At 45.3% G+C, this 21,556-nt stretch overlaps 4 protein-coding genes across 6 annotated transcripts; 3 read left to right on the top strand and 1 right to left on the bottom strand.

The window, feature by feature from the left end:
* Nucleotides 1-2,218: 2,218 nt before the first annotated feature.
* On the top strand, nucleotides 2,219-8,321 carry napba (N-ethylmaleimide-sensitive factor attachment protein, beta a). 2 transcript variants are annotated; one of them, XM_061285967.1, is made up of 10 exons: nucleotides 2,219-2,512; nucleotides 3,522-3,601; nucleotides 3,895-4,011; nucleotides 4,091-4,137; nucleotides 5,322-5,399; nucleotides 5,471-5,526; nucleotides 5,593-5,677; nucleotides 5,808-5,912; nucleotides 6,009-6,077; nucleotides 7,643-8,321. In XM_061285967.1, exons 1-10 carry the CDS (start codon nucleotides 2,415-2,417, stop codon nucleotides 7,793-7,795), a joined length of 888 nt encoding a protein of 295 aa, XP_061141951.1. In that variant the 5' UTR covers nucleotides 2,219-2,414; the 3' UTR covers nucleotides 7,796-8,321. The 2 variants fall into 2 exon arrangements, with proteins under 2 accessions (XP_061141951.1, XP_061141952.1); XM_061285968.1 differs by lacking the exons at nucleotides 2,219-2,512; nucleotides 3,522-3,601; nucleotides 4,091-4,137 and having other exon boundaries at nucleotides 3,904-4,011.
* Nucleotides 8,322-8,738: 417 nt separating this feature from the next.
* On the top strand, nucleotides 8,739-14,869 carry cdc5l (CDC5 cell division cycle 5-like (S. pombe)). Of its 2 annotated transcripts, XM_061284699.1 has the most exons (20): nucleotides 8,739-8,944; nucleotides 9,205-9,308; nucleotides 9,411-9,572; nucleotides 9,659-9,786; nucleotides 10,363-10,462; nucleotides 10,550-10,676; nucleotides 10,810-10,901; nucleotides 10,982-11,126; nucleotides 11,211-11,393; nucleotides 11,840-11,988; nucleotides 12,072-12,243; nucleotides 12,353-12,517; nucleotides 12,694-12,774; nucleotides 12,849-13,091; nucleotides 13,424-13,531; nucleotides 13,613-13,702; nucleotides 13,912-14,043; nucleotides 14,314-14,394; nucleotides 14,495-14,638; nucleotides 14,736-14,869. In XM_061284699.1, exons 1-19 carry the CDS (start codon nucleotides 8,900-8,902, stop codon nucleotides 14,606-14,608), a joined length of 2,421 nt encoding a protein of 806 aa, XP_061140683.1. In that variant the 5' UTR covers nucleotides 8,739-8,899; the 3' UTR covers nucleotides 14,609-14,638; nucleotides 14,736-14,869. The 2 variants fall into 2 exon arrangements, with proteins under 2 accessions (XP_061140683.1, XP_061140682.1); XM_061284698.1 differs by having other exon boundaries at nucleotides 14,495-14,869.
* supt3h (SPT3 homolog, SAGA and STAGA complex component) lies at nucleotides 14,439-18,770 on the bottom strand. Its single transcript, XM_061284703.1, has 12 exons — nucleotides 18,649-18,770; nucleotides 18,035-18,150; nucleotides 16,966-17,050; nucleotides 16,618-16,704; nucleotides 16,397-16,493; nucleotides 16,181-16,329; nucleotides 16,027-16,102; nucleotides 15,762-15,874; nucleotides 15,594-15,698; nucleotides 15,398-15,526; nucleotides 15,056-15,145; nucleotides 14,439-14,991 (listed from the first exon to the last, which is right to left on the bottom strand). The coding sequence occupies exons 2-12, from the start codon at nucleotides 18,115-18,117 to the stop codon at nucleotides 14,950-14,952; spliced, it is 1,056 nt and encodes a 351-aa protein (XP_061140687.1). The 5' UTR covers nucleotides 18,118-18,150; nucleotides 18,649-18,770; the 3' UTR covers nucleotides 14,439-14,949.
* Nucleotides 16,947-21,473, top strand: runx2a (RUNX family transcription factor 2a). Its single transcript, XM_061284704.1, has 8 exons — nucleotides 16,947-17,083; nucleotides 17,157-17,384; nucleotides 17,883-17,937; nucleotides 19,121-19,311; nucleotides 19,592-19,751; nucleotides 20,041-20,145; nucleotides 20,256-20,321; nucleotides 20,673-21,473. Exons 3-8 carry the CDS (start codon nucleotides 17,889-17,891, stop codon nucleotides 21,032-21,034), a joined length of 933 nt encoding a protein of 310 aa, XP_061140688.1. The 5' UTR covers nucleotides 16,947-17,083; nucleotides 17,157-17,384; nucleotides 17,883-17,888; the 3' UTR covers nucleotides 21,035-21,473.
* The last annotated feature ends 83 nt before the right edge of the window (nucleotides 21,474-21,556 follow it).

A 21,556-nucleotide genomic window follows, 5' to 3' on the forward strand; every position in this document is an offset into this window, starting at 1 on the left:
TGACGCATGACTGCACTGCAACCTACAGCGACAACCGTATCGTGAAGTTTGCTGACGACACGACTCTGGTGGGTCTCATCACCGGGGGCGACGAGACTCAATACAGGTTGGAGGTCGACCTTCTGACCACGTGGTGCAGGGACAACAACCTTCTGCTGGACGTCAGCAAGACCAAGGAGATTGTTGTTGACTTCCGGAAGGGTCACACCCAACACCTGCCACTGGCCATCGATGGTGCTGTGGTGGAGAGAGTGTGCAGCACCAGATTCCTGGGGGTGCACATCAGTGAAGACCTCTCCTGGACCACCAACATTGCAACACTGGCGAAGAAAGCTCAGCGCCGCCTGTACTTCCTGCGGAAACTCAGGCGAGCGAGCGCTCCTCCGGCCGTCATGACTGCATTTTACCGCGGCACCATTGAGAGCGTCCTCTCCAGCTGTATTGCTGTTTGGGGTGGCGGCTGCACTGACTACAACTTGAAGGCCCTGCAGCGCATAGTGAACTCGGCTGGTAAGATTGCTGGTGCTTCGCTCCCCTCCTTGAAGGACATTTACACCTCCCATCTCACCCGCAAGGCGACCACGATTGTGAGTGATCTGAGTCACCCCGCTCACTCCTTGTTCGAGCTTCTGCCCTCTGGAAAGAGGTACAGAAGCCTGCGCTCCCGCACCACCAGACTCTCAAACAGCTTCATACTCCAGGCTGTTAGGATCCTGAACTCGCTCCCCCGTTCTGCGTAGCGTCTTGTACTTTTACTGTCTGTACTGTCTGTATGCACACTGGCTCTTATTTGTTGTGTTATCTGTTTATTTATTATTTATTATTACTCTTATTATTTATTGTTTGTGCTTTTTTTGTTTATGATGTTTTTTACTTTTGCGCTATGCTTGCTGGCTCCGTTTTGCTCCTCTTATTTATTGTGTTATCTGTTTATTTATTATTTATTCATCACTCTTACTATTGATTGTTTGAATTTCTGCCTTCTTGTTTTTATATTGTGTCGCGTACTTGTATGTCTATCGTGTTATGTGTCTCGTCACCGTGGGATAGAGAAAAACGTAATTTCGGTCTCTTTGTGTGTTGTGACATGTGGAGAGATTGACAATAAAGCTGACTTTGACTTTTTGACTTTGGTGCTTCGCTCCCCTCCTTGAAGGACATTTACACCTCCCATCTCACCCGCAAGGCGACCACGATTGCGAGTGATGTGAGTCACCCCGCTCACCTTGTTTTATCTACTGCCCTCTGGGAAGAGGTACAGAAGCATGCGCTCGCGCACCACCAGACTCACCAACAGCTTCATACTCCAGGCTGTTAGGATCCTGAACTCTCTCCCCCCTGCCCCCTCGGCTACATGACGTCCTGGCCTTTTGGGCCACGATGGCTGCCTTGCATTACTCCACTTGCACTACTCCTCCTGTACTTTTGCGCTATTATATTGACTGTCTGCTGTATGCACAATTGCACCATTTCCACCACATTGCTGTTATTTATTCATTGTATGTGCCTTCTTATTTTTAGTTTTTGTATTGTTTACTTGAATGTGTAATATGTCTTGTCACCGTGGGATAGTAGGAAACGCAATTTCAATCTCTTTGTATGTCTTGACATGTGAAGAAATTGACAATAAAGCAGACTTTGACTTTGACACACACACTTGCACACACACTCAAATGTCTTTGTGCTTTGCATGCTTTGTGGACAACACATGTATGACGTCACTTTGAAGCCTTGGACAAGCGTTTACAGACAAGCAGACGCTTTGAATTTCTTTTTTTTTAAATGTGAATATTACATCCGTGCAATTTGAAGAAAGCAGGACAATCCAGCACTTTTCACACCACTCAGGGTCGGGTTAGGGCTTCAAATTAGACTTTCAATACACGGGTGGATGACCTCACAACCCCCCCCCCAGCCGACCAACAATTTTGGGAGTATGGCCGTCACAGATGGAGAGGTTCTGTTGAAGAGGCAACCTGCATGGGCATAAAGTTTTCTTTTTCGGGGGTGCAGCCGGGGGCACTGGGCATCAAAAAGACTGTCAGCAAAAGCAGCTATAAGCATACTATAAGCATATATATAAGCAAAATTAATCATAATTGATCTTGAAATGATTTGCGATTCTATGTTGCTACTGAAAGCGTTCTGCCTCTGCTTTTGTGCAGTTCGCTTTTCATCCAGCTAATGGAGCTCACGAGGTGCTCCTCTTACTTTTTCCGAAGAAGAAGAGCAACGCTGAACTGCTTTCAGCCTCAGCACCAACGGGCACTTCTATCCTCCCGCCTCCCTCCCTCCCTCCAGCCTCAGCATCACAGCGGGCTCTTCTGTCTTCTTACCTTCGCCCCCACTGCGGAACATCGGGCCGTTTCCCTGACCTTCGCCAGACAGCAGCGCACAGCCACCCGCGGGTCACCATGGACAACAGCGGCAAAGAGAAGGAGGCCATGCAGCTCATGGCCGACGCCGACAAGAAGGTCAAAGCGTCCGGCTCGTTTCTTGGCGGAATGTTTGGGTAAATGGCCGTTGGACTCCCGTTCACGTGAATATCGTCGATCGTGTATGTTGAGTTTACATCTGTCTCGTGTTGCGTATGCGGCACATTCGTCTAAATCTGACGTCATTATTTTAGGGCGTTCTTTTTTGCCTTGCTAAAATGGAGGGATGGATGGATGGAGGGATCGATGGATGGATGGATGAATGGGTGGATGTTTTGCTTGTCAGTCACGATGAGAGCTTGCGGGGGGGCATTGTGTGTTATTCGGTCTATTTGCAAACGTCATCACTCGCACTGCGTGTGCCTGTCACACAGCGAGCGTGTATAAATAAAACCAATAAAAAAACACCCCATCCACTTCTGCGAGGTGCGCGAGGGATAACATCATGAGACGAGTCGCTGCGTGCGTGGCAGCGATGGAAGAGATGCGCATGCGTATGTGGTGCAACTCTTAGGGCTACGAAAAACACGATATTGCGCATTTTCAGGAAACGTCTGATCGTATAATCGTCGTCTCGTTGTTCAGAAAGTTTTCAGAAAAAAATGACGACAAATTCAATGAACAATAATAATTCAGGTGACCTAATTCAGCATTTACATATTACTGTGACCACAATTACTGAAAAAAGCAGACCTAAACCTATTTTATTTTGCTAGCAAAATGCATTGGTATGATTTATTGATATTGTGACAGCATTTAAAAATGACTTGGTGCAGTACAGTGATAGTGGTACAGTAAAGTTCATTCATTATTACGATGATGCTTATGATGATGATGATGATGATTATCCTGTTGGTGGTATGAAGAGCTGTATGTATTCTTCACACTGACTGACGGTTGAGTGTAAACAAACAATTGCAGTTTTGTGCATTTGTTAGTGCTCAAGCTCACATTCCTAATAATGCTTATTTCAAGCTGAGTCACAACGACAGTAACATTTGAGCAAATCGAAGCATGGCCCCGGGCCACATAATGATTGTTTTTGCTTGTGTGTCCACCCATGCACCTGCTGCTACATGTGTGCAGTGGAAACCACAAGGTAGAGGATGCCTGTGAGATGTATGCTCGAGCAGCTAATATGTTCAAGATGGCAAAGAACTGGAGCGGTGAGAAGACACACACACACACTCACAATTCCAAGGTGACCAGTAGACAGATGCAGAAACGTGCTGGCAAGCACAAAGGCCATTCGTGGCTCAGCCAATTGAAAGTTGACAATAACGTGCTTAGTATGTACAAATACAAAGTACATGGAGCTACATTTTCTATTCTATGAAATGCTTTTTTGGGCTACATCAATGAAATTCTCATTGTCTATTTAGCAGCACAACAACTTGAGAGCAACACTCGTGAGCAAAGCAGCAGTCATCATGTATGTTTTTGTGTGTTCGTGCGTTAGCTGCAGGAAATGCGTTCTGCCAGGCGGCCCGGCTCCACATGCAGCTTCAAAACAAGCTGGACTCGGCCACCAGCTTTGTGGATGCAGGCAACGCTTACAAGAAGGCTGATCCGCAGGGTGAGACGTGCCATCTCAAGCAGACTGGCTGGGCCGCAGTGTATATGGAAACAAACGTGCATTGTCGCTTTCTCTGCAGAGGCCATCAACTGTCTCAATCAAGCCATTGACATCTACACTGACATGGTGAGTGGCATCTTGTGTGCATTTGTTTTGTTGTTTTCGGGATCTGTATTAACTTATTCTTATCTTTCAGCAGCGATCACACAGCATTGCAATTACCGTATTTTTCGCACCAAAAGGCGCACTGGATTATAAGGCGCACCCTCAAGGAATTTTTTATTTTAGAAATTATTTCATATATAGGGCGCACCGGATTAAAAGGCGCATAAAATAGAAGCTATACTGCAACAAACTGAGGTTGACTAGGGTTGCGGTATGCATCCACTAGCCAATAACCTATGAGCCCTCTGTAAACAATCGCGTTTTTCAAACAATCTCCTATAAAATGATCAGAACTGACTAAAGTTTGATCTAACACTGGTACTGCTTACCTATGTTTCCCTTCCATATCAGTCCGTAGATTTACTCAAAACATTAACAGAGCAGCCTATTTTGACATGAAATAGCCTTGTGCGTATACCAGCTATTATTAAAGCATTAGCCACCCGCAAACTCCCATGAGCCTCAGCTCGCAGACCCCCATGAGCCTCAGCAAAGTGTAAACAATCGCGTTTCTCAAACGATCTCCTGTAAAATGATCGGAACTGACTAAAGTTCGATCTAACACATTGGTACTGCTTACCTATGTTTCCCTTCCATATCAATCCGTAAATTTACTCGAAACATTAACGGAGCAGCCTATTTTGAAATGAAATAGCCTCGCGGGTACAACAGCTATTTGGTGACGCCCCCTGTCTACAGTTGCCGTAATGTTGGGAAGCGATGCGACCTTGTAATATACTAGTCGTACTAAAACGTACTGAAACATTTTGGCAGAGCACTGTGTACAACCAGTATGGATCAACAAATTCATCAATTGATCCATATATAAGGCGCACTGGACTATAAGGCGCACTGTCGACCTTTGATAAAAATTTAGGTTTTTAGGTGCGCCTTATAGGCCGGAAAATACGGTAATTCACACAAAATTGTTTGTCAATGTACAAACATGTCAAATTTAGCAGTTAGGCCAAATGCTATCTTGTTTTTATTCCACTTGATTGATCATTCACACGCAATTCATTATTAGTCATTGCACCAAAGAGCATATTTCAGTCATAATAGCTTCTTTAGGACTATTATAAAGATGTGTCCTGTAAAGTAGTATTTGTGCCATTTTTACATATTATATGTATGATGACTTGCAGGGTCGCTTCACCATCGCTGCCAAACATCACATCACCATCGCAGAGGTCTATGAGTCGGAGTTGGTGGACATTGAGAAGGTGAAACACAACAACTTTTCTTCCTCAGTCCCCATCATGGCCATCGTCCGTGTGGCGTTTGTGTCCCCCAGGCCATCGCACACTACGAGCAAGCGGCAGACTACTACAAAGGGGAAGAGTCAAACAGGTACTTTTTGGAGGCAGTGTGGTGAGCGCCGCGGAAACCCCGACTTTAGCCGGTGTGTCGTTTCAGTTCGGCCAACAAGTGTTTGCTGAAGGTGGGCCACTACAGCGCCCAGCTGGAGCAGTACCAGAAGGCCGTCGAGATCTATGAACAGGTGGCGATTCGTGATGGATGGATGGATATGGATGGATGGATGGATGGATGGATGGATGGATGGATGGATGGATGGATGGATGGATGGATGGATGGATGGTCTGAACAAAATGTACGCCTGTCTGTCTCAGGTGGCCATGAGCACCATGGACAACCCTTTGTTGAAGTACAATGCCAAAGAATATTTCTTCAAGGCTTCCCTATGTCACTTCATCGTGGATGAGCTCAACGCCAAGGTCACACACCTGCCAGCTAAGCATTGCGCACAAACCCACCTTGCTCCATTTGTTGTCATTATTTGCATGACTTGACACTTAACTGTATGTTTGCAGTTGGCCATCGAGAAGTATGAGGAGATGTTCCCCGCTTTCTCAGATTCAAGAGAGCTGAAGCTGTTAAAGGTAAAATGTATTTGTCAGGTCTAAATACCATCAGACATTTATTTACACGCTGGAAACAAAGAGGAGAAGACAACCAGTATTCTTTTTGCTCGCGAGGAGAATTAGGTAGAAGGCCCAGTTCACAGTCCTCCACCAATTCTGACCTGCCCTACCATCATCTCCTCTTTTTATATTGGGTCGCCCTGGTTACAAGAGGCGTTGCTACACTAAAGTGAGGGGAGAGTGTGACTGTAGCAACGCTGTTCAGTTAGCTAATAATGTTGTGTGGTGCGAGGCCGCATGGCCTTGGCCGATCCGTGACCCCAGGAATGCAGAGTCTGTTCTTAGATGGTTGGCAGCCTCGTTCCCGGCTGCAATCTCCAAACCTGGATGCCGTGTCCCTGTAAAACAATGTTCTAGACTTTCTTGCTACATTTCACACAATAATAATAATGAGTAAATAATCAGATACCTCTTGTGCATACACTCCAGTAAACGTTAAGTAGATGTGAGATAACTTGCATGAAGTCTACTTAAACAAACATTGAGTAAATATGGGATAACTAAAAAACTGTCTCGGACAAAAACAATTAACAGAGAAAGGACTTCTCTTGAACTAACAAAGAACAAAGGTGTTCTGTTCATAACTAGTGAGGGCCTCTCACAGATAAGAAAAGGAAGGGAGTATAAAGACTCCCCAAGGCTAGCTGGCAGATATGTTGGCTTGAGCAAAGATATGTGACCTCCGCTTTCAGGCCTACCAGCGCTTCAGCAAAACTAATTATTCTAACAGTAATTTATAACTTTTTTATAATGAACATGAATGTACTGCTCTGAGAGGTTTTCAAGCCTTTTACGAGCACAGCTGTCTGCTTTTCATCATATTTCAGAAAAGGCTATATCAACCCCAAAAAAATGTAATGATTTACTTGATTTGACATTTTTTTAAAAAATTATTTGATGATCATGTATACAGTATATACAAGTGTAAAAAGAATGCTTGCCAATTCAAGATTCAAGAGTTTTTATTCGCCATGTTTGAGCGTGCCAAACACGGAATTTGACTTCGGTAAATCACAGCCTCTGTTCAACATTTAGGTGACTAACAACACAATATTCTCAAACCTCCCCTGATGTTCAATGTGGGGGGTTGTGTTTCAAACCGTGCTACTTCATGTTGAGGGGGTTGGGTTTCAAACCACCCCTGCTACAAGTGAAATCCACATTATACAAATACCCATTTGAAATCCTTTGGACGAATGCTCTTCTGAGATTTACGGCACTATGTTTAGTCCTCAAAGGTCTTTATGTTTTATGTATTTATGATCTTGGATAACCTCAGTCAATGTGAAATGAATACAAACAGGTATGTAATGTCCTTGAGTGTTCACCTAATATAGTGGTGTGTGTCCTCATATGCTCTACTACATGCATTTATTTTCCTATATGGTCTACAAATGTGAATGAAATGAAAACAAGCCCAAGTTGCTACAACACAGGTCTCAATACAGGTTTGAATGCACGTCATGCTCATTCTTCTCATTGTGCATTATTTTGAGATACCCTTCTCGTCGGTGTGCACACAGAAACTTCTGGAGGCTCACGAAGAGCAGAACAGCGAAGCCTTCACCGAGGCCGTCAAAGAGTTTGATTCAGTTTCCCGCCTGGACCAGTGGCTCACCACCATGTTGCTGCGCATCAAGAAGACCATCCAGGGGGACGCCGGGGACCTGAAGTAGAGCAACGTGGCCGGCGGGCAGCTCAGTGGCCACAAGCTGAACTTGTACATATCAGTCTGCATGTGATCAAACCAAACAAGCTAAGCATCACCGGTAGACCACCTCTGTGTGTCCCTACTCATGCTCACACACACACATACATACACACACACTGTATTGTAACACTGGAAAAGTATGAATGGGTTTGTGTGAATATGCGTGCTGGTTATTTGATAGGGAATTTGAGCAGATAATAAGGAATATATATGTTTAAGATATTTAATTTTCCATATGGACATTTATTGTTTATTATGGTGCTCAGTGTTAATAATTTGCCCTTTATTTGGTTGTGTCCACTCTTCAGTGACATCATCACTCACTGCTCGTCTCCCATAGCGACCACTCCAGGGCCTGATTTATGCATGTCTGTGCTCATGTTGATGTGTTCGCTGTGTCGTGCTTAACTGTGGGAAAAAGCACTCGTGCCTGTTGTCTGGTATCGTTTGTGGGCAATGGGTAAAAACGTATCTTGAAATAAATACATTATCATGACAGATATTGTGTGTTTCGTTTTTTTCCCTACAAATTGAATGAGCCAAAATGGAATCTGACATCAATAAAAATTCAGTCTTTCATAATTGCAAGTATTTTAGAATGTTTGGAGACTTTAGCTGAATTTGTGTGCAAATTACACAAACCTACTGTAAAAACATACCAAACCAGGAAGAGAAGTAATGTTTTTATGAACAATTGTAGTTATAGTAATACATTTGCAGATTCAATTAGTTTTTTTTATTACAGGATGGCGATATTTTACATTTCACCTCAGTTCTCCCTTTTTTTTAAATCAAATGAGCCCGTGTTGTTAAGAAATTTCCCAATCACTTCACGTGACTGTCGTGTTGTAGTTTCCTATTTGTCCTGCGGAGGGCAGTAGTTCTCAAATTAAGCGTCATAGTTTTTTTCTCTTTCCAAGTCGAAGAATCAGCGTCGCACGTTTCCTGTTTGTAGCTCATTCGAGTTGCAGCCCATCGTACGGACTGTGTGCTTTTATTTTCTGATAGTTTTGCTTCCTTACTTGTTTCGTCCTTTGGAAAATATAAAGAAAACAACAAAGTCGCCAAGATGCCGCGAATCATGATCAAAGGAGGCGTTTGGCGCAATACGGAGGTAAGCATTGACACAGCTAGCGGGGTTGGCTTGTTGCTAACCCCGCTAGCATGTAGAGATCAGAGCAGCTTCACATAACTACAAGCTAGATATAAAGTTAAGGAGACCTTATAAGACCTAGATACCTTATAAGACGCTATTTGTATTTAGTTCGCCCTAGCTATCACTGGGTGCATAATAGTCATTTTTGGATACTCTTGCTAACTCTGAATCCATTCTTGCTACAAATGTCAATCATTCCACGAATCTGCCAATTTTAGGATGAAATCCTCAAAGCAGCGGTGATGAAATATGGGAAAAATCAGTGGTCCCGTATTGCCTCATTGCTCCACCGAAAGTCGGCCAAGCAGTGCAAAGCCCGATGGTGAGTTTGTCCTTCCCGCTACATTTAAATGTGATATTCAAGATTTTATGAGGCTGAAACTGAGGCAGAGGCATATCCCCCACTTAATTGGTGTGTCCTCAGGTACGAGTGGCTTGACCCCAGCATCAAGAAAACTGAGTGGTCCCGAGAGGAGGAGGAGAAGCTTCTCCATCTGGCCAAGCTGATGCCTACCCAGTGGCGAACCATCGCGCCCATCATAGGACGCACGGCCGCTCAGTGTCTCGAGCACTACGAATACCTGCTGTACGCTGGCTAGCACGCAGTCGCCACATGATGCCAGCGGGCCTCACATCCACCCGTGTGACTCTGAATGTATGTGTGATTTTTAGCGACAAGGCAGCGCAGCGAGATAACGAGGAAGAAGTGGGAGAGGACCCCAGAAAGTTGAAGCCGGGAGAGATAGACCCCAACCCCGAGACTAAACCGGCCAGACCCGACCCCGTGGACATGGATGAAGGTAAACCAACTCGGCCAGCAACCATTTTGTCACTGTTTAGATCATCCGTGTGATAAGATAGACGCTTTATGGCTTCTGTTACACTTACAGAAGAGAGTAATAAGCTAAAGTATCAAATTCAATCAGTCATGCTAAAAACTTGTTTTGAAACCCTATGCAAGTAAACATAGTTAACCAAAACTAACAGAACCAAAAAAATGAAACTATTTGTAAAGTAAAAGTTCTTCCTTTTCATCTTATTTAGCTAATATCATAGATGAGCTTTGGGGTTCATTTAATTTATTTTGCTATTTACTTTCTTGGGTTGAAACGTAACCCTGCCCTGAAACCTTATTTGAAACATTAACCATTGCTTGAAGCCCCACTTTGAAACCATAACATTGGATCGCATTCTATTTATGCACAAATTAAAAAGCATGTTATACGCATAAACACAATTTTGTGTGTCCATGCATCCATATTTTGCTACTTGCATATCTGCCAGGAATTTACTAGATCTGAGAAAATCAGTCTTGCCATTTCCTGAGTGCTGTTGTGTTCATTTGTCACAAATCAACAACATCAAAATGTTTTCAGATGAACTTGAAATGCTGTCTGAGGCCCGAGCTCGACTGGCCAACACGCAGGGCAAGAAAGCTAAGAGGAAGGCCAGAGAGAAGCAGTTGGAGGAAGCCAGGTCACATTTTCATCTTACTCATTGGTTGATCTTTTTGTTGGACCTGTGGATATTCACCACGCAGGTTCCACCTTTCTCTTTTTGCAGACGTTTGGCGGCGCTGCAGAAGCGGCGAGAGTTGAGAGCGGCGGGCATCCACGTCGGCAAGAGGAGGAAGAAGAAGCGAGGAGTGGACTACAATGCTGAAATCCCCTTTGAAAAGAAACCTGCCGCTGTAACTCAGAACTTGCTTGAATTCTTATAACAGTTGAAGCTTGAGCCTTTCACACATTGGGGGTGTTCACTGTATCGCCTTCTGCCCATCGAAAAGTGCAGAACGTTTGAGCGGCCATTTTGTGTTCTTTCAGGGCTTCTACGACACAAGCATGGAGATTTACGACCCCCTGGCGCCCAACTTCAAGCGTCTCCGCCAGCAGCACTTGGACGGCGAGCTGCGCAAGTCAGTCACGTATTAGTGCTGGTTAGCATGTGTTAGCATGCTTGTCGACCTCACACCACACCTTTGTGTTTTCTTGGCAGCGAGCGCGAGGACCGGGACCGGAAAAAGGACAAGCAGAAGATCAAGAAGAAGAAGGAGAGCGACCTGCCCTCGGCCATCCTGCAGACCAGCGGCGTGGCCGAGTTTACCAAGAAGCGCTCCAAATTGGTCCTGCCTGCGCCACAAGTAAGCACCTGAGGCTAACGTCTTCATTTGAGGCCAATTCAGTGGCTGACGGCAATTAGTGACTGTCGTTTTCTCCCTTTGTAGATCAGCGACGCCAAGCTGGAGGAGGTGGTGAAGATGGCCGTGGCCAGCGAGGTTGCCCGCCAGGCAGCTGAGGAGAGCGAGAGCGCCAACGGCGCATCTTCAGCACTGCTCTCCGAGTACAGCGTCACCAACAACATGAGCGCCGAATTGCGCACGCCTGTCGCCCAGGACCGGATCATGCAGGTCATTCTACTTCCGAATTGCTAAACACGACTCCGCCTTCAAGCCCTCATTTGAAACCCGACCCCTGGCTTGCAACCCAGATTTAACACTTCAGGACTTGTTTGATCCCCTAACTTGATACCCTTATCCTGCTTTCAAACCCTGCTTTGATAAGTTAAGGTAGCCTTGAAACCGTAAATTGAAACCACAACCCTGTTTTGAAAAGCAAGCCTAGGCTTGTAACTCTAAGCCAGCCTTGAATCCATAACCCTTGTTTGAAACCTCTGCCTATTTTGTAAACCTCACCCAAGCTTTAAAAACCTTATTTGACATCTTAATGCTGGATTAGAACCCAAAACAAGATTCAAAACCCAGTCATGATCCGAATCAACCAAAGTGACTGATTGGGACAAGAGAAAAAAAATGGAGGGCAAGTGTCAAGATTTGCTGTCTTTTTGTTGTTGCAGGAAGCTCAGAATTTGATGGCGCTGACCAACATTGACACGCCACTGAAGGGTGGCCTGAACACGCCGTTGCATGAGAGCGACTTCAGCGGCGTGACGCCCCAGCGGCAGCAGGTGCAGACCCCCAACACCGTGCTCAGCACCCCCTTCAGGTAACCGCCGGCAAGCACGCCTCCGCCCTCCATCTGTGGACCTGCGCGTCAAGAACAATGTTGAGCGACCTTGTGGTCTGCAGAACCCCTGGGCATGGCCAAGGGCCAGAGAGCATGACCCCGCAAGCGAGCGAGGCGTTGACCCCACGCGGGCCGGTCACGCCTGGTCTGACCCCCTTGCGTACGCCGCTGAGGGACAAGTTGAACATCAACAGCGAGGAGCAGCTGGCTGACCCGTCCTACGCTAAACATGCGGTTAGGAAAACGGGGAGGGGTTCCCCTAGTTTTGCATTAATTTTTTCACAAAAACATGTTGAGCAATTTCTGACTTAAGGTCCAAGTGACTTTTTACATTCTGTGGCAGCAACGAGAGAGTCTGCAGCAGCTGAGGCAGGGCCTGATGTCACTTCCTTTGCCCAAAAACGACTTTGAGATTGTCCTGCCTGAAAACGCAGAGAAAGAATTGGAAGAGACCGAGATGGGGGGCGGCTACGTGGAAGATGCTGCTGACGTCGAGGCGCGCAAGCAGGTCAACAGGAGCGCACACACACACACACTGCTGGTGGAATTACCTAACTTTTACAAGTCGTACGTGCCTTAATTTGACATTTCAGTTGCATCAAAATTCATATCCTAGACAAAATTGTCCATGTTGGGTTTATACTGCTCGCTACACAAATGTTAGCATGTGTTTGTGCTATTCAGGCCCATCGCGATGCGGAGAGGGAGAAGGAGCTCAAGCTGCGCCACACTGCTGTTCAGAGGAACCTGCCCAGACCCACTGATGTAATGAGCGCGCGCACAGGCACAAGCATAAGCACACATGTCAAGCAATTGAACACGTTTGGTTGCACCATCAGGTGAACGAGTCAGTACTGCGTCCCGCCTCCATGGAGCTGAACGACCTGCAGGTGGCCGAGGAGCTGATCAAACAGGAGATGATCACCATGATGCATTATGACTGTCTTCACCATCCCACGGGCGGCGGGCAACTGCAGCGTGCAAAGGCCCGAGGACCGACAGCCACCTCCAACAACGCCCCGCACATCGCCTACCTGGATGCGCATGCCTACAGCACCGTCAGCACCGAGGACATGGACAAGGTCTCTCACCTCTCGTTCCAGTACTGTTACCACACGGAAGAAATGAAGCGCTGGCCTGTGTTTGTCAAGCCTTAGGTCTTCATTGAAATGCAGCAATCAACATCAGTCTTGTATTATCTATTAATATCTGATTATAAAGTTTAAGCTCAATAAATGGTGCTCCAAATTAAATATATATAAAAAAGCACAGACGTTAGTTTTGCAGCGAACAGTTTGAAAATAAAGCTAAATAAAAGCACAAGATATCTCTAAAAATAGATTAACAATAACCTAAATTTACAACCGTAAAAAAAAACACTAATCAATTTTCTGTGCATGTTTTGGCTGATCAGGCCAAAGTGGTCCTGGCGGCTGAGATGGAGGTGGTGAAGGCGGGCATGGGGCACGGAGACCTCAGCATGGAAGCCTACTCCCAAGTGTGGGAGGAATGCTACAGCCAGGTCACCTTCTGCATTCGCATTCTTATTTGTATATTAGTATTTCCATCACAAGTTTTCATAACACCGTGCGTGTGTGCGCAGGTGTTGTACCTGCCAGGACAAAACAGATACACCCGAGCCAATCTGGCAACCAAGAAGGAAAGACTGGAGAGCGTGGAAAAGAAACTCGAAGTAAGTCACACATAAGGAGAGAGAAGAAAAGCAAGTCTATATTTTTTCAAAACAATGTTTTGTGGGGTAAGCTTGCCTTTCAAGGGAGGTAATTTTACTGGAAATATATATTTAAAAAAAAAAAAGTTTACATTTTTGAGGCTTTTTCTCCTAAAATGCTTTTTCTGTTTTTTGTTGCTAATGGTGTTTTGATATTGCTCTCGGTGCAGGTGAACCGCGGTCACATGACGGCGGAAGCCCGCAAGGCAGCCAAACTGGAGAAGAAGCTCAAGATCCTCCTCGGCGGCTTCCAGTCCCGAGCTCTCGGCCTCCTCAAGCAGCACAACGAACTCTGGGAGCAGGTCAGCCTCCAAACATCCCTCTGCGAAGTCCTTCACACACCAAAATTCACTCCAAATCCCAATTGTCATTTGGAGGTTCTCTTGTAGCCGTAACACTTTCAACCAGTTAGCCCAAAGTTGTTTTTAGCGGCTGAATTACGTTGACCTAATCAACAACACTTAGTGGATCTTATTCGATACATTTGGAACAAATGCCTGATTCTCGACACAAAGCACATAACCCAAATGCATCTGCATTCTCTGAACTGTTTTTGTTTTTTTGTGCACCAGGTGGAGCAAGCGGCTATGGAGCTGGAGACTTTCAGTCAGCTGAAGAAACAAGAAGACACAGCCATTCCCAAAAGACTGGAGGTTCGTCCCTCTCTCTTTTTCCTCATATACACGTACACTCAATATTTGGAAAAAAATAGACCTTTATTATCATTTACATTTTCCGTGTGCACCCATGCAGATGTTGCGCGAGGACGTGGAGCGTCAAATGGAACGAGAGCGGGAACTCCAGCAGCGCTATGGAGAACTTGTGACGATGCGTGAGGGCCTGGTCAACGGCGCTCTGAAATTCTGAGGCCACGGTGAACCGTTCCTTTTTTACAATGTACGCTACCGGTCTCAGACTCCTGTCCTCGAGGGCTGGGATTTTGCTCGTTTTAGATGTATCCCTCCCCTAACACATTTTTGATCGTTTGAATCAGGTGTGCTGGAGGAGGAAAACGTCAAACGTGTAGGATACTGGCCAGTAAATTGAGCAAGCGAGCGTGTCCCACGCACCTTTTGTGTTCTACGTTTGTCTTGGCAAAAATTAAAGTTTATTTCCCACAATGCCAAATTGTGTGCACTGGATGATGTTTTTTTTAACATAAAAAAAAAAGTGGAGGGGGGGGGGCAATGGTTTTCCATGTGTGGTGGTCAGCAGGCCAGGTAAGGCATCCCACTCCTCCTGTAGGGGCTCTGCAGAAACGCAACGGTTTTAGCACGCATGAACACAGACATAGCGATGTGTGTGCCTTCTTACTGTGTGTCGGTAATTGTATCTTCTTATGGCCTCTCGGATGTGACAAGGCTGGATGGCGCCGCTGGGAGGTTCCGCTGTGGCAAGGCAGCTCTGAAGCAAGAGTTTCAAGTGCATTCAGTATCTTTTGAGGGGTTCTTCTAAGCCATAGTTTTTTTTTTTCTACAAAAATCTTGAGGACTTGGGGTATTTCATTAAATTTTAAAAGACTAGATAGTGAAAATATAAGTTTGGTTGTGGGGCAAAACACATTTGTCTTGAAAATTATTTTCATATACTATGCAATAGTAGACGTTTTCATGTATTTCTCTTGGTTGTGGCCTTAGTTGAACACAGCGTTTTGACCTTTTTACGTTTCCTCTGCCGCGCTCTGCCGTCGAGGCTTCCGTTGCCTTGGAGGAGAGGCTTGGATGAGTGGGAGGAGCCAGGAGTGGAGGGAGGTGTGGCCTCAGGGGACTCTGACTCTTTCTTGACCTGCCAGGCAATACGTCAAATTTAATTTAGGCCAACAAATGAAAAACTAGACTCATACTGTGTGTACCTCAGCCTGCGTGTTGTAGAGTATGTGGCTGGCCGAGATGACATGAGTGACGGCGTTGGTCTTTGCCACCATCTCCTGCTTCACCAGCAGAGACAAGTCTACAATCTGCAACCATGAATTGAAAGGACTCAACAAAAAGGCGGATCTCTGGATGAATGAACCGCTTACCTGTGCGACAGTCTCGTAGGCCAGGTAGGACAGTATCTCCATGGCAACGCTGTTGGGTTTCAAGTCCAGGCTACTGCAGTCCAGCCAGTCGCGAAACTTGGACGCTTTCTTGGCTGATGGATGTAAAATGGAGTACGTAATGTTACCAGAATTACATCGTAATTTAAACTCATAAAATATTAGAAGAAATCTTGAAAGAATCAGAATGATTGAGAATTGATTAAGAAATGTGTGTATCAATGTGTACAGCTATTTTGACAGTTACCAAAGCTGAGCTGTCGACTCTCACAGAATTCGGCATACTGTGTCTGGTCCATCATTTTGCTGTGACGCTCCAGACGCTAGAATCTCATAATAATCACCATTAGAGCCCTTAATCCTAAAAGGTGAGGTTAATGGTGCGTCACCACGGCAACCACCTCCAGCCTCTCTTGCTTGACCGGGTCCATCTCCTGCCGCTCGGCCAGCGACAGGAGCTCGCCCGTGTGGTCCAACCACAGCAGGTAATCCTGAGCCAAACGCTGGCGACGCTGGTTGCTCCCACCGACAGTGGCCAACAATCCTGCCCCTGTGGCCCAATTTGGTGTCATTGTTTGGGGTTTGTGATTTGGTGGAAAAAGACGCAAAAGGCCCACCTTGTTCTTGCTGCCCGTCATCGTCGTCCAGGCCCTTGAGAAGCTTTGACTTGTAATCGCGGAACTGGAGATACTTCAGCAGCCTTGAGACCTTCCTCTGCACAAGCGCGCACACACAAAAAGAAACCTTTTCTTTAACCAAGTAAAAGGTCACATTTTCCAAAGAAACATTTTGATTTTTCAAAAGTTTCACTCGATTTGTGCATGTTTACTGTGCTGACCTTGTCTCTGCGCATTAGGAAGAGGATGTCCTCCACGGCGATGACCCTCGAACCACGAAGGGTGGCGCCCTCGCTGGCCTGATGAAGCTGGTCAACACATCAAACTTAGTGAGTAACGTGGACATTCTCAAGCGATTGTTATCATAAATATCTTTTGCCATGTGCAAATGTCGTATTTGAAAATTGCGTGTGAACATCAAAAGGCCAGCCTTGTCTTGCACTACCACTTGCTCGGGTTCATTTTAAGTTTGCCTTTCTCTTCTCACTTTCTTTTCGAAAGAAAACTTTAGGAGAAAATGCAAAACGTTTTCACTAAACACCATCATTGTGTGTAAAACAGTGTGTTACCATGGCGATAAGCTGTGTATGCACAATGTCCTCCACCAGGGCTGCTGTCTCGTGCAGCGGCCTGCGCGCGTCTCCCAGGGCAAACCTAACACACACAGGCACAGACACACACTCACAGGTGAATCACACACATTTGGGCAAACGCACAGGTGAGTCAAACACATTTGGGTAAACCTCCCATTTGCATGTAGAGAAAGAAGTTCCAGGACAACCCACAAAGTTGAAAACCACATCCTCGACATCCATTCTCATCTTTCCCCAACCCGCCACCCCTGTGCCGTGATTGGTCGTCGGCAGCTGTCGCTCACATGACAGAGAGGGGTTGAACTTTGAGGTTGAGAGGTTCACCCTGAGGCTTAGGGTTCGGTTTTGAGGCTGACTGGCTTGCAGGCGTCTCCGACCGCCAACGACACCACCAGGTGAGTAATACACAAACGCCAGCTGGGCATGATGACCATGAGATTTTAAAATGTGTATCTAAAATTATTCTCTCAAATGCATGTTAATTTCTTCTTTGGGGTAAGAAAATAAAGTCAAAAATTGTCATTTTGTTGCTCGCTTAGTCTTTCAAGAGATTGCAGTGAGGAGACACGAACAGAAGGGAGAACATCCTCTTACACCTTTACAGTTGCTTTTTTTATCGAATGTGCCAAATCTACATTACACACACTGAATGTATATATACACTGCTAATGTATGATATTTACATCAGATTTCATTGTTCCAGTTTAGCTGTGCAACCTGATTCCCATGTGCAGTTATCCAATTGCAAATGTGTTATTTTGAGTGCCAAGGCGCAAATCACATTTGAGAGAGAGAAATACTGACGCATTTGGTGAAAATGTGTCATTAGAACGGGTATGATGCCTTTCAATTGTATTGTGACCATGTGCTTTGTGGCATGTGTTCATAAACAGGCTGACATGGCTTCAAACAGTCTCTTCAATGCCAGCGGCCACACACTCAATACAAGTGAGTCTCTGTGTTTGTGTGTGAGTGGAAAAGAACGAGAGAAGGCGTGTGTGTGTGAGTGTGTGTGTGTTTGTGTGCGTGAGAGAGAGATACATACATCATGCCCTGTATCTCAGGTATAAAACTGGTCCTGGTTGCAGCAGGACGTTCTCGGGAGCCGCTGATGGCCGAACCAGCCATGTGACCTCTCTGGATCAGTCACAAACTCTGATGCTAAACAAAAACATCAAGACACTTTTTACTCGATAACAATAACACATTGACTCCACAGTTTAAAAAAAATCAAAACTTGTAGTGTAATTTCCAACATCTTTTCCAATTTTCTTCTCCACAGTAGGAAAAGATGACTGGAAATCACTTTTAGGTTGTTGTTGTTGTTTTGTATGGTATTATGGTTATTTGGTGGTTTGATTTTGTTTTCATAAATGCATCGATCACACTTAAGGTTAGGCCGAGCAAAACGCTAAAAAGAACGCCACAATACAATTAAAGTATTGCAGCAATACACGCACACTGGCAGGTGCTTTAACCGCACTGCTTCCCCTCCGGTAGTCAAATCTGAATAATAAAAACGACACCGTTGCGCCATATTCAAACAGTGCGGTTTAGGGGGCATCAATGCTCCACGAATACAAAAAAGACAGACAAAGACATGACGGCAGAGGGATAAAATAAGGATATATATAGCGCAAGACATGAGGAAAAACTCACCAAAAGTTCTCCGGCAATTCCTCGTCGTTGTTTATGCAGTGTGTTTTAGTTTCAGTACAATCCCGGCGCGTTTTGATGACGCAAATAGGAGGCCCGGAAAATAGCGTGCATGGCACTACGTGTAGTTTTCGCTGAACTCTGTTTATTTTTTTAGAATAAAAAAAAGTAAAAATTCAAATAAATATTTTTATTTAATAGCTTGATTTTGTAAAAACTAAAGCAAGTTTTATTTATGGCAGTTTGGGGCAGGTTTTTTTTTGTTGTCTTTTGTTTTTTAAGAGCAAGCTCTTATTCCTTCAAAAATAAGAGGATATTGAAAATATATTGAAGAAATGGTTGAAATAAATGGCTATGCCTCGTTTTTGTAAAAATGCAAACGGAAAGATAATATACTGAAGTTTGCAAGCAAGCTTTTTATTTCACAACATATGTACAGTACCGTAAGAAAACCCATACATTTTGTGTCAATTAGATGCTGTGTCGAAGAATCGACCTGCTCCATCGCCATCCAACCTCGACCCGGACGAAGCCAAAACGTGCGACCTCCACGAGCGTGGTGCAGCGCTTGCCAGAGGCCTGGTGGCCACTGACAGCCCCAACTTCCTGTGCAGCAGCCTGCCTTATCACTGGAGGTGCAACAAGACCTTGCCTCGACCCTTCACTGTGAGCACTTGCCTGCATTTAAATTACACCTATTAAGAAAAAACAGCTTTTGAATGTGTTGTATACACACTTGAGTGCCTGCCCATCCATTAAGTGGGAAATTAAACAACCAAGTCATTCTTTTATGAATTTCTGTGAAATGTGAAAAGTGTGAGCCCTTCTACATTCCCTCATCGTATAAGAATCACACAAAGCATTATTATGTCACCATCAAAATTTAAGCAGATTATTAATATTGATAACTGATAACGTCCTTGTGCCATTTTCATTTATTGTTCAGGTCGTTTCCTTGGGCAATGACGTGCCGGACGGCGCACTGGTCATGCTGATGGCGGGAAACGATGACAACAGCAGCGCCGAGTTACGCAACGCCACGGCCACCATGAGGCAGGGTCACGCCCACTTCAACGACCTGCGCTTCATTGGTCGCAGCGGCAGAGGTAGAATCCGTTCATTCTCAACACGGCTTATTCTGTTCAGAGTCACGGGAGTTCTGGAGCCTGTCAGCTGACATCAAGCAGATTGCACGCCGAACCAGTCGTAGTCACATTTAACGATAACCGATGTTTCTCTCTCTCTCTCTCTCTCTCTCTCTCTCTCTCTCTCTCTCTCTCTCTCTCTCTCTCTCTCTCTCTCTCTATCTCTATCTCTATCTCTATCTCTATCTCTATCTCTATCTCTATCTCTATCTCTATCTCTATCTCTATCTCTATCTCTCTTTCTCTCCAGGTAAGAGCTTCACCTTGTCCATCAATGTGCTGACCACGCCCCCTCAGGTTGCCACGCTGCACAGGGCCATCAAGGTGACGGTGGACGGCCCGCGTATGCCCAGACGTCAGTGCATGCCCCCCACACTCAAAACACAACCAATCACAGAATAATTATAATGTTTATTTTTCATTTTCTAGTGGATTGGTATTGAGGCCATTGCTTTTATCTCCCAGGACAGCATCAGAAAGAAGTGGAGTCAGCACTTTTCAGATCATCCAGCTGTGGCTTGTCATCTTCTGGTAAAAAAAGTACTTTTGAATTTTTGTGACGCTTTCCGTCATTGCTATTATGTAAGCATGTGTTTTGTATCTTGTTTAATAATGCTTCATGTGTTTGCTGCATTTGTTCTCTTGTCTTTTGGTGTGTGGTATCAGCTGCACACTTGTGTCTTTGAGAAACATGGGTTTGTCCAAGTGGATTTGCGGTTTTCCAACTCCCTAAGTGGATTGAGTACCAAGTCCATCATATTTATTCATGATTTGTTTGACATAAAACCTAGACAGTCCAAAGGAAGTTGCCATACTTCCCATCTTCTAGTCTCCAGATTAGGTTGAGTGTGGATAATGAGTAACTGTAGTCCTCCTCTCCAGACTGCAGAACTTGGTCCTCCTCCTCCCTATGGTCCAGTGAGCCATCCCTGTTGGGTCAGATGGCCGCCTTGACATCTTCCTTTCCTCCGCCTATCACAATGCGCCACCAGCAACAGCGCCAGTGCCAGCGTCAGTGCCATCCCGTCCTGTCCTACTCCGCCCAGCCCCCCGTCTGTGCCTCCTACCTTACCTCAACGTCCCACCCTCCGCTCAGCCACGGCGGCCCTTATTACTACGGGCCCAACCAAGCCATCCAGACGGGGGATGATGGAGCCACGGCGGCAGCGGTGGCATTGAGCGCTTACATTGAGGGGGCGTGTTTGACCCTCAGGGGAGAGGAACCTGTGTGGAGGCCTTATTGAGACGATGGAGATGGCGAGCCACCATTGATTCCTGAATCTTTACATTGTCAACATCCTCAGTAGACTGGACAGAATCAACTAATCTCTCACATGTATTGTACTATTAAAAAAGGATAGGAGATAGTTTAAGGGCTGCATTTATGTGATTCTTATTATGAATAAATTTGCAGCAAATTTTCCTAACAGGGTTTTGAGTTAGTCTTGAGTGGAACATTTTAGAGCGTAACACGAAATGTGGAAAAAGCCAAGCACTCTGGATACCTTCCAGATGCCCCCTATGTGCCAAAATGGCAGCAGCGAGGTTTGGACGTACGTTATCTGCTAATCTGATTGTTCGACCCCTTGTATTTTTGTCAATATTTTCTTTTATAGAGGCAAGCATCCAAACACAAGTCGCAAATAAAAATACAATTGAGCTTCTGTCATTGGGCAAGAAACACTCCCATGTTCCAAAATATAGAGTCACATGGCAAAACCGCTGCGTGAATCAATTCAACGTGGACGTAGTTTAGCAATCCACGC

Source organism: Syngnathus typhle, linkage group LG8 (genome assembly GCF_033458585.1).
Source record: "Syngnathus typhle isolate RoL2023-S1 ecotype Sweden linkage group LG8, RoL_Styp_1.0, whole genome shotgun sequence".
Classification (NCBI taxonomy): Eukaryota; Metazoa; Chordata; class Actinopteri; order Syngnathiformes; family Syngnathidae; genus Syngnathus; species Syngnathus typhle.

Coding starts and splice junctions, on each gene's coding strand:
- napba (XM_061285967.1), top strand. CDS start 2,415: ATGGACAACAGCGGCAAAGAGAAGGAGGCCATGCAGCTCATGGCCGAC. Junction 3,602..3,894: donor GATGGCAAAGAACTGGAGCG/GTGAGAAGACAC, acceptor TTCGTGCGTTAG/CTGCAGGAAATGCGTTCTGC. Junction 5,400..5,470: donor AGTTGGTGGACATTGAGAAG/GTGAAACACAAC, acceptor TGTGTCCCCCAG/GCCATCGCACACTACGAGCA.
- cdc5l (XM_061284698.1), top strand. CDS start 8,900: ATGCCGCGAATCATGATCAAAGGAGGCGTTTGGCGCAATACGGAG. Junction 11,127..11,210: donor TGGTCCTGCCTGCGCCACAA/GTAAGCACCTGA, acceptor CTCCCTTTGTAG/ATCAGCGACGCCAAGCTGGA. Junction 13,092..13,423: donor GCACCGAGGACATGGACAAG/GTCTCTCACCTC, acceptor TTGGCTGATCAG/GCCAAAGTGGTCCTGGCGGC.
- runx2a (XM_061284704.1), top strand. CDS start 17,889: ATGGCTTCAAACAGTCTCTTCAATGCCAGCGGCCACACACTCAATACA. Junction 19,312..19,591: donor CCTTGCCTCGACCCTTCACT/GTGAGCACTTGC, acceptor TTTATTGTTCAG/GTCGTTTCCTTGGGCAATGA. Junction 19,752..20,040: donor CATTGGTCGCAGCGGCAGAG/GTAGAATCCGTT, acceptor CTTTCTCTCCAG/GTAAGAGCTTCACCTTGTCC.
- supt3h (XM_061284703.1), bottom strand. CDS start 18,117: ATGGCTGGTTCGGCCATCAGCGGCTCCCGAGAACGTCCTGCTGCAACC. Junction 17,051..18,034: donor CCTGAGATACAGGGCATGAT/GTATGTATCTCT, acceptor TGTGTGTGTTAG/GTTTGCCCTGGGAGACGCGC. Junction 16,494..16,617: donor TCCTAATGCGCAGAGACAAG/GTCAGCACAGTA, acceptor GCGCTTGTGCAG/AGGAAGGTCTCAAGGCTGCT.